The 10,485-nt window shown below is 36.0% G+C and overlaps 1 protein-coding gene across 4 annotated transcripts in view; it reads left to right on the forward strand.

Annotated features, from left to right (window-relative positions):
* The window catches only part of CDH9 (cadherin 9), a 92,146-nt gene extending 84,514 nt beyond the window's left edge, over positions 1 to 7,632 (forward strand). For 3 of the 4 annotated variants that reach the window (XM_038127850.1, XM_038127852.1, XM_038127851.1), the window contains exons 10-12: positions 4,823 to 4,940; positions 5,026 to 5,277; positions 6,691 to 7,632. In XM_038127850.1, coding sequence (XP_037983778.1) covers positions 4,823 to 4,940; positions 5,026 to 5,277; positions 6,691 to 7,178 — 858 coding nt within the window. In that variant the 3' untranslated portion in view covers positions 7,179 to 7,632. Of the gene's footprint in view, positions 1 to 1,026; positions 4,775 to 4,822; positions 4,941 to 5,025; positions 5,278 to 6,690 lie in introns of those variants that run through there. The other variant, XM_038127853.1, reaches the window with a different exon arrangement.
* The last annotated feature ends 2,853 nt before the right edge of the window (positions 7,633 to 10,485 follow it).

The raw sequence follows: 10,485 nt of genomic DNA on the forward strand, positions 1-10,485 counted from the left end.
TATGAGATACATCGAAGGAATCTATGTCTAGGCAGTCCACTCACCCCCAACCACTTTTTTCAGACATGAGTACAAATAACTGTAAAATAGCCTGAACATAAACTACAATCATAGTTTTGACTGTGGTGCAAGTCCTAAAATAACAGTATCCAGGTAAAAAAAACCCAAACAATATGAAACAGGATTGTAATTGAAGTATTTCCATGTTGAAAAAAATTATTTCAGTGGAAAATAGATCCAAACGCTTTAGCAGAATCTCTGTCTTCATCATGAAAGAAACAAATAGAATCATGGAATCATACAATGATTTGGATTGAAAAGGATCTTAAAGACCACCTTGTTCCAACTCCCTTGGCCATGGCCAGGAATGTGACCCACTAGACTGGTTGGGTTGCTCAGGGCTCCATCCATCCTTGCTTGGAACACTTCCAGGGATGGGTCATTCATAGTGTCTCTGGGCAACTTGGTTTAGTGTCTCACTGTCCTTTGAGTGAAGAATTCCTTCTAAAATCTAATCTAAATCTTTCCTCTTTTAGTTAAAAATCATTGCCCCTTGTCCTATCCCAATCTGCCTGTGTAAGAAGTCAATCTTCCACTCTTTTATAAGCCCTCTTAAAGTGCTGGAGGATGGCAATAAGATCTCTCTAGAGCCTTCTCTTCTCCATACTGAACAACCCCAACTGTCTCAGACTGTCTTTATAGTACACATGCTCCATACCCCTAACAATCTTTGTCCCCTACTTTGGACTCACCCCAATAGGCCCACACCTCTATTATGGTTAGGACTCCAGACCTGAATTCAGCACTCAAGGTGGGATCTCACAAAGGAAGAGTAGAGCAGTAGAATCACTTCCCTTGACCTGCTGGCCGCTCCTCTTTTGATGCAGCCCAGGGTACAGATGGCCTTCTGGGCTCTGAGCGCACATTGTTGGCTCATGTACTGCTTTTAATACACCAGAACCCTTGAGTTCTTCTCTGCAAGGCTGCTGTCAATGACATCTTTTCCCGTTCTGTGCTCTTGTCTAGGATTTCCCTGGCCCACATGAAGCACCTTGTACTTGGACTTGTTGAAATGTGTTGTGAGATTCTCATAGGTCTATTTCTCAAGATTTCCCAGGTCTCTCTGGACAGGATCCCTTCCTTCTTTTGCGTCAACCACGCCACTCAGCCTCGTGTCATCTGCAAAACTGCTGAGGATGCACTTGATCTCACTGCCTATGTCATCGATAAAGATATTAAAGAACATCTTTCCCAAGACACCAGTCATTGTCAGAGCACTGCTAAATGGCATGGCTAAATGAGCACTGGTCCAAGATCATTAAGAAAATTTTCCATTGGGAATAATTCTTCTTGTTACTCATTTAACATTGTCAAACTGCTACAAGCATCTTGTCCTGAATGTAAAAGAGCAAACTTCATGTCAATGCCTATATTTAAATTTTCATTACTGTCAAAGAAAAGTGACCTCAAAAACTTGAATTGACCCATTAAGATCCACTCAAGAATATGACACTGGTTTTTTAAATACAAAGAAGTATTCATGAACATGCATAGGCAGCCCTCAAAATAGTGACAATACTGCTGTATTTTCTAAAATTTGCTCATTCACGTGGGAAGGTATGAAAGAAAGAAAATCATGAGAATGGTTTTATTTTCTCTAAGATTTATCTGCTTGAAATATATTTGAGTAAAAATAATTTTCTTGAAATAACCCTTCTGTCATAAATGTTACAGCATCAGAGACTTTGCTCTCAAGTCCTGATGAAGAGTGATCATAACTCAATGTCCATAAGTGCATCAAAATGAGTGAATATATTTCTGAAATGAAATCACAAAATATACATAAAAGAGTATGGGCTTTTCTTCATATAAATGAGATACTTAAAAATAGCCAGACCACTTTCATTTCTGTGGTGATTATCATTGACATAATTGGTTTTTATTTATAGCTGTATAAGTGAAAAAGAAAAATCCTTAATTAGATAAGATTTCTAATTTCCTTTCACCTGTTCATCATTTGGAACAATTCACCTGCAATCATGGTTTCTCATTGTCCTTTTAATCTCCCATTTTTTTCTGCTAGGCAAACAGCTGGTTCTCAATTTATGTTGCCAATAGTTAGATCAGGTTGGGTTTTTTTCTTCTTCAGCCTTACCCACAACAATAATTATTTGTTGTAATTAGGTTCCTCTGTGCCTGGTACAATTGTATCGCTCTATGTGATTTGCACATGAAGGGATTCAAATCTCACCGAATGATTACATCTCAAAAAGACCCAAGATACTCAACTACAGTTTCTGATAGTTATTGCAGCAGGAAATTTTCTCCTTGAGTTTTTCAGCAAGTAATTGTAAACCATACAATTGTTGTCACTTACTCTAATTCTCTCTTCTCCCTGGTTCTTTTCTATTTCTTCTGTATTTTCAAACTTGTGCTAATGTGAAAGGAAAATCGTCTCGTTTAAATTTGGTGTCTTAGCCCAATCAAAATATTTTGGGATTTTTTTAGCAATATTTTTGAACTATGGAAAATTAAAATCAAACCCAATCCTGGTCTTGCTTTCTGTACTAACACTCTCAGAGGCTGATTACAGAAAAGACAAAAGAAATTGAACATTGGAAAGTTCAATATGTCAATAAAATATTATTGACATATACTTCAATGTAGAAACACTCTAAACAGGATACTTCACCATAAACAAGGATTTGACTAATCTTTTGAAACAGCTAAAAATTATTAAAAAAAATCAAAAAATCAGTGAAGATTAAATGCTTTAAAGTGAAGAGATTTTTATATGTAGGTACTACTCTAATCACACTCAGAAAAACTGCAGAATCCTGCTTTGAGCACAGTCACATCCTTTTGTGCAAGAGTGATGTTTACAAATTACCATTCAAGTTCCTCAATATACCTCAAAAATAAAAAGAAATTATAAAAAATATTTTGTGCTTTATTTTAGAAGGAGTTGTTGGAAAGTGAATGAGCTAAACTCAGACCACTCTGTTTCTGTGTTGTGTTTTGGGATTTTTTTTGGGGTGGGTTTTTAAAACTATAATTCAATATTATTAACTGTAATCAAATTATCCAAAGTTAACTAGAAAAATGGGTCGAATATTCGTGGTACAGTACAGCACTAGCAGTAGCCAGTTTCAAAATGATAACACCAAAAAAACACTTTAATATAATGATTCATTTTGTGAGATGCTAAATACCTTCCAAAATTTATCTGTATTCTCAAGTCCCATTAGGTCTGCTGTTCTGAGACAGTATATATGAAAAAGGAATTCCCTATTTGATTGGCACAAAGTTTACAAATCATATTAGTGCTACTTTTCAATGACTGTATTTCTGGAAGAAGTCAAGCTGCACCTTCTCTGGAAATAAGAACAAAACAAAGTCTTTGATAACAAGTGGCTTTGATATCTGTGGGATTTCAAGACACCCTGAACACTGGAAACACCTGAAAACTCAAGACAGTCATTGGCTCCCTCTTGGCATTGAAAGAAAAATGTCTGGCTGATGAACTCATTCTGCCTTTAAGTGCCATAGAAAGGAACCTGTACTGAGTTATAGCATCCTCAGTTGAGACTCACTCTTATTCTCATGCTACCAGTTTTATCATCTTGTGATTGAATGCAAACCTGTCCTTGCAAGCCAAGGTGGACTATGGGTTACTCTCTATTGTGACACCCTCCAGGAAGGGCAAATGACAGAACAGCCACCCACAGTAACTCCAGAGAGTAACAAATAAAATTACATACAAATTAGGCAAACTGTATTGTGCAATAGATATTGTCATGGAGTCACAGTCAGCAATTAAGGACTACCGAATCACTGACTCACTTAATTGAAAGGAAGCAAAGATATGTTAATGATTAAAGGGGTCTCTCACTATTTCTTAGCACCTTCTTTGATTCAAAAGTGTGAAATCAAGTAGGAAATATTGGCTATGACTTGCACAGATTTTGTTTTACTGGACTCACGCAGCATGGCATGGTGTTAAATGTCGCAAGTCAATTCATAAACCACAGTTGTTCCCACGCAACTTTTCCTCCCTCAGTTCTGCAGCTGTTTCCTTTAGCCTCTCTCTCAGTCCAGCAGCACATAGATTAAAAAAAAAAAAAAAAGAGTGAAATTGTTAGCATTTATGTGTGTCTACGTAAACGTGAGTACACACGTTTGCCTGTTTTGATGCAACGGGAAAGCTTAGGCAATGCAGAGGTACTGCTGAAGCCTCTCTTTTTTCAGCCCACTCTGCTCTGACCCTATTCTGGCACTATTATCACTCCTTCCCAGCTGGGCTTGAGTGGCCTTGTTAGGGCAGCTATTAAGCTCCACAGCCAGAGGTTTCAACTTAGGAGGGAGTAAAGCTTCTCTTTTTATTACCCCAGGAGAATTGAGAATCCTGCCAGTGCAGTACTCCAATTTATCGCCAGGAGCAGATGAGGTGGATTGAGAATTAGACCCACTTAACAACTGGTTTACACAGCACTCTCTGTCATTGCTACATGAAGCCACAGGAGGTTTATGGCTTATTCAGAAGGGCAAATGTTTCTGTATCACTGCAAGATACTGAGTACAAATCAAAGCACATGGCTGTTCTGCAGTGAGGACTGGACCCTTTTTCATCCTTTGTTATGTGTTTAAACCATAAAAGAATTTGTTTACTGTAACTTCTACTGTATTTATGTGGGAAACATTTGGCTTAGGACATCAGTTTTTGTCTTCAGATAGAGATTCATTGGATTTTTACGGGACATGAAAAACAGAGAATCCAAACACAAGATTTCTAAAATTGCATGAAATACTCTTTTCTTTATAGCTCATCCAGACTGTGAGTGCAATTGACAAAGATCAGCCTCCTCGAGGACACAAATTTTTCTTTGAGTTGGTGCCAGAATTTGCTGTTCATCCAAACTTCTCTGTGGTAGACAACAAAGGTAACTGCTGACCCAACACCCCCCTCCAGAATATCACATAAAACTTAATTCAGAAACATTTATTGATTCTGTGTTTCCATTCTAGATAACACAGCAGGAATTATGACCAGAAGAAATGGATACAGCCGTAGTAAGACGAATACCTATCTTCTGCCAATCATTATATTTGACAACGACTACCCGATCCAGAGCAGCACGGGCACGCTGACCATCCGGGTGTGTGCCTGTGACAGCCGGGGGAACATGCAGTCCTGCAGCGCCGAGGCCTTGCTGCTCCCTGCTGGCCTCAGCACGGGGGCACTGGTGGCCATTCTCCTCTGCATCATTATCCTGCTAAGTAGGTACCTGTGATGAGATTTTTACTTGACTAGACAAAGATCTAGTCACTTTGAGAGTCCTGATATTCTTAAAACCCTTACTCACATGATCCTGCAGAAAAATATCATCATTACTCTTTAGAAGTTTGTGTGAGAAGAATGAGACTGTGCTATTCAGATTAAATAGAATCGAAAATATAGGGTCAGTTTTAGTTACCATGCTTGTTTGAGTAATGTTCATACCATAATCAGATCTCCATTTAGAAGATCTTTAAATTTATATTTCTGAAGCTGAGTGCTGAGTTTTGCAACAATTAAATGTTATGAATGATATTAGCTATTTAATGATGAAAGATTTGGATTTTTCCTGTTCAGAAAATATTTAGCTCAAAAGCATAGAATAGAAATATTCAATTTCTTGCAAGTGATAATGAGAACTGTTGATTAAATAAGTATATATGTCAAATCTTAGCTTTTATTCACCAATACTCAGGTGCTTCAGAGTAAAAACTTAGCTCCTAGGACTCAACTAAATCATTCAGCGCTGTTGTAATTTATGGTTCAGCAATCACTGTTATGTCTCATTGACAGATGGGCTTTCCGGCCTCTCTTATTTACTCCAGCTACTGGAGAGAGAGTCAGATTTTTACATGCACTTAAGCATTGAATTGCTACTGAAATCAATAGCATTTAGACACCAGAATGTATTTACAAAATCCTAACTTAATTTTTTTTATCTCCCCTTAGGGAGCTTCATTTTTGTATCAATCCTTACCTCTTCAGAAGAATTATTCAACTAGCACTTCATAAACTAAGGGGATCATGTTTTTTCAAAAGAAACATTTGGTAACAAGGACTGGATTTCAATTCCTGCAGTCATTGGAGCAAAAGTAGTTTTGTCAATTATATTGATAGCTTAAGGTCTTCAGGTTCTTTTTCTCAGAGGGACCTGTAGATCCTATATTCAAAAGTGAATTAGACACCTGGGAATACCTAAATCACTAGCTTTCAAGAGTGTGAATATCTCTTGGAGATATTCAACTGCAAGGAGATTCAACTGCATTTGATGAAAGGATCCTTAGTGACAGCCAGAAAGGTGGTACTTACAAAATTAAAATTAAAATCAAATCTTAGTAGGATAATATTGTATGGTTTTGTTTACTTTTCAACTTCAGCTAAGTTGAAAATTTATTTAAAATATAAAATATTTTGATCATTTCTCCCATAGTTAAAAAAAGAATAAGTTTTTGTTTGCTATCAAATCATCAATACTTTCCCTCATTAACTTGGAGATAGATTTTATCACTACATTCTTACTAAAAATCCCATTCCAGCCTTAAAACCTTTCCAGGTTAAAAGATGAGGTAAAATTTTGCCTCATTTATTTAGTTTCTAATGATCCATTCCTTCATTCACTTTTTGTTTCCTTTCAGTATTAGTTGTCTTGTTTACGGCTCTCAAGAGACAGAGGAAGAAAGAACCCTTGATCATCTCAAAAGATGATGTTCGGGACAACATTGTGACTTACAATGACGAAGGAGGTGGGGAAGAAGACACTCAGGCTTTTGACATTGGCACACTGAGAAATCCAGAAGCAAGGGAGGAAAGTAAGATGAGAAGAGATGTCATCCCGGAAACTATATTTCAGATAAGGCGGACTGCACCTCTTTGGGAAAATATCGATGTCCAAGATTTTATTCATAGAAGGTTAAAGGAAAATGATACAGACCCAGCTGCCCCTCCTTATGATTCATTAGCAACATATGCCTATGAAGGAAATGATTCCATAGCAAATTCACTCAGCTCCCTGGAATCACTTACCACAGAAGGCAACCAAGACTATGATTACCTCAGCGACTGGGGACCTCGGTTTAAAAAACTAGCAGATATGTATGGTGGAGAGGACAGCGATCGAGATTGAGAAAGTAATCTGTGAACTGGTCAGTGTTAGTGGAATTCATGTCTATGTTCCTAGATAAATAAAGTGGCCTACTCTCTTACTTGGAAATAAAAAAATTTACAAAAAATAGGTGTTGTCTTAGTAAGGGTTTGCTTAATCAATAAGTCAACGTGAATGAATATGAATGATTGAGATTTTAAAAAACACTATAACCAACCTTCTATGCCTAGAAACCTCTGATGAAAGGGTTTTATAGGGAATGAAAAGACAATAAAAGGCTTTTTGTGCCTTTGATAATTACATGGAAACTCCATTTTTTTAAATTGCTTCGCTTTACATTTCCTACTATGTTGGATGTGCATCTGCATTGTAACCCAATCTCAAAAATATACTTTAAAAATATTAATATTATTGCCATATTTATTGAGTTAAAATGTATGTGTGTTGATTCATCCTGATATTTTTATATATGTATATTTATATTTTTGTATTTTTATTAAATAAATTAGAATTTATAAAAAGACTACTTACTCATGTAGTTTGTCAATCATAAAGAACTGTTCATACTTTCTGAACAAAGGAAACTTTATATTGTGCAATACTTCATTTTTGAATGCTTCTTCTTATATCAGATTAGTCGTTGCAATGTACTGTGCAAGAACAATATGGAGAGAGGGCTCTGTAATGGGAATGCAGTGTAGAAGACAGAAAAAAACTATTTTGAAAAGGTAATTATAAATAAACACACTCTGACTTGCAATGTGTATTGCTACATGGCATAATAATACAGTTTAATGGTGAAGCTCACTCATGCATACCTTCTGACATGAACAGATGACCACTGAGAGGACTGAACAGAGAGATACCTAGGGATCTAATGAACTATTAAAGTTTATTCTTGCACATGTGAAAACAATTTTTAATATACCTTCAAAGAAATTGGATAATTAAGCTAGCATCAATAATGAAAGGAAGGTTATTATATACTAATCTTATTTTGGAGCTTTGAGACAATAAGAAAAATCAGGTACATTACTGATAGTTTCTTTTAAATAGAAGGGAGCCAAGAAATAAAAACAAAGTCTAACTAGTATTTTACTAAAGTTGTTAATGTTCTGGTCTTTCAAAGAAGTGTGTACATTTGCATAATTCCCACAGCCTTACTGACAGTCGTCAAGTATATTGTTTTGTTTAAAATATATTTTCTGGATATGCTTTTTGCAATGTACTTATTTTTTCACAATACAGAACAAAAGGAATATAAGTAGATCACATGATCTAACAAAGTTGAAGGGTTTATCCACATTTGTTTTAAAAAAAAGAAGAATATAAACCCCAAATTTATGGAAAAGAAGAAACAGTTTTAACAATATAAGAAGTACATTATCCATAGCATTTCCATTTTCAATGTTGACTTCAAGGAAAATCAACACCTACACGTTTCAAAAATACCACCTAAAAATAATAATGTTTCAAGGCTTTCTCTATATTAATTAGCTATTTTCCAGGTCTTTTTATAATGAAACTTAAGATGCACATTGACAATGTTATGTGGACTATTGAAACACTACTCTCTTACCATAAAAATAATAAAGAGGCTTCAACCTCAGAGACCCTTCAGCCAGACATAAGAACACACTCCCAATTATCTTTCTACTACATTGGCTTTCAGATTATTTATCAAAAATATTTCTTTATTATTCTTTATTTAGTCTTTCTACCATACTCTTCTGCCAGCTCCAAGGATGTATCTCAAGTTTCTTCACACTGAACTTCTTTTCTGGGGGGGAAGGAGTGTCTGTGTGATTGTTGTTCCAAACAAGCACCTGAACAGCTTGCTGAGAGATGCACATCAGGTCTGTGACACTATGTTGAAAACAAAAAAAAAAACTTTAGTGTCACAGAAATGTCAAAATAACCTGCAAATATGTGGCAGCTATTTACATAGATGTGATGGAGTTACAGGACATTAGTGTATAACTTGACGACATAAGAATGCATATTTCTGTTTTGTGTCTTTCGGAGGTGAAAACAAAAGAGTTATGGAGCCTATGTTCTCAACCTGTTGCTGGGAAAGTGAAAGTACACAGGAATCCATTAGTCTTTGAATTCAATTTCCATAACTTTAAAACATTGCCTCAAGATGGGGTAGAGGAAAAAGTATAAGGAGAATAAAAACCCCTGTCCCTGAAGAGAAATGACTGGGGGAGAGGGGAGAAGCGAAATCCAAACAAAACCAAGAAAGAAATAAAATATGCAATAAAGTTTTCTGACTTAAAGAAGTTATAGAACAAACTTCATCTTACACAGCAGAGGATATCTTCCAGCAATCTTGTAAATTATCATCAGAAGCCTGGATATCACACAGTAAAGTAAAATGACAGAGGATAGGAAAATTCAAATCTATCCTCAAGCAAGAACTGATAGAGGCAAGGTATATACCCCTAGAGTTGATGAAGTTTTTAAGTTGATTTTTAAGTTTTTAAGTTGTTTTTAAGTTTTTAAGTAGTTTTTAAGTTTTTAAGCTCCAGCCATGACCTGGAGCAGGACACATGAAAGGATACCAGTATGACTTCAAAGAGGTGACTAACAAAAGCAGGATAACAGGAACAGGGTCTGAGAAATTCTTCTTCCTTGAAGACAGAAAAATTATACCTTAAAAATTATATATTCCAAATAGAAAGTTAATTTCTGTATTTTGGAGGGTTGGGGGTTTTTGTTTTGGTTTGGTTTGGTTTTTTGTTTTGTTTTGTTTGTTTGTTTTGTGGGTTTTTTTTAAATTTGTTTTCGTTTTGGTGGTTTTTGTGGGGTTTCTTTTGTTTGTTTTTTAGTGTTTTTTTCTTCAGTAACAGAAAGCAGAAAGAAGAAAAATAGAAGTCACCGAACAGAATGCTCTCCTAGAGACGTGTTCAGTATCATCATGACACGGTACCACTGCGGTAATTTTGAAGAGCAGAAAGTCCAGAAAATTAACCAAAATGGGTATCTCCCTCCCCTTCTCTCACCCTAGGTTTTCTCATCCCCTGAGTCATAGCTGCTGAAGACTGAGAGACAGAGCCTTTGTTTTCAGAATGAGGCTTTCGCATGCTTTCCTGTTAGTTCACTGATGAGTCCAAGAGCCCTGTAATTCTTTAAGCAATATGTTTTTAAAAAATTATCTACATGGATTTACAGATTACACAAATTATTGTAGTTGACATAGTAAAACAAGTAATTTCACAAAACTATTGGGAATTTCAAGCATTCTTACAACGCATAAAAGTAGTTAACAAAGTTGATTCCCAAAGACACAGAGGAGGAAAAGAAGACCTCCTAGAATTTGATGGCT

Source organism: Motacilla alba, chromosome 2 (genome assembly GCF_015832195.1).
Source record: "Motacilla alba alba isolate MOTALB_02 chromosome 2, Motacilla_alba_V1.0_pri, whole genome shotgun sequence".
NCBI classification, from domain to species: Eukaryota; Metazoa; Chordata; class Aves; order Passeriformes; family Motacillidae; genus Motacilla; species Motacilla alba.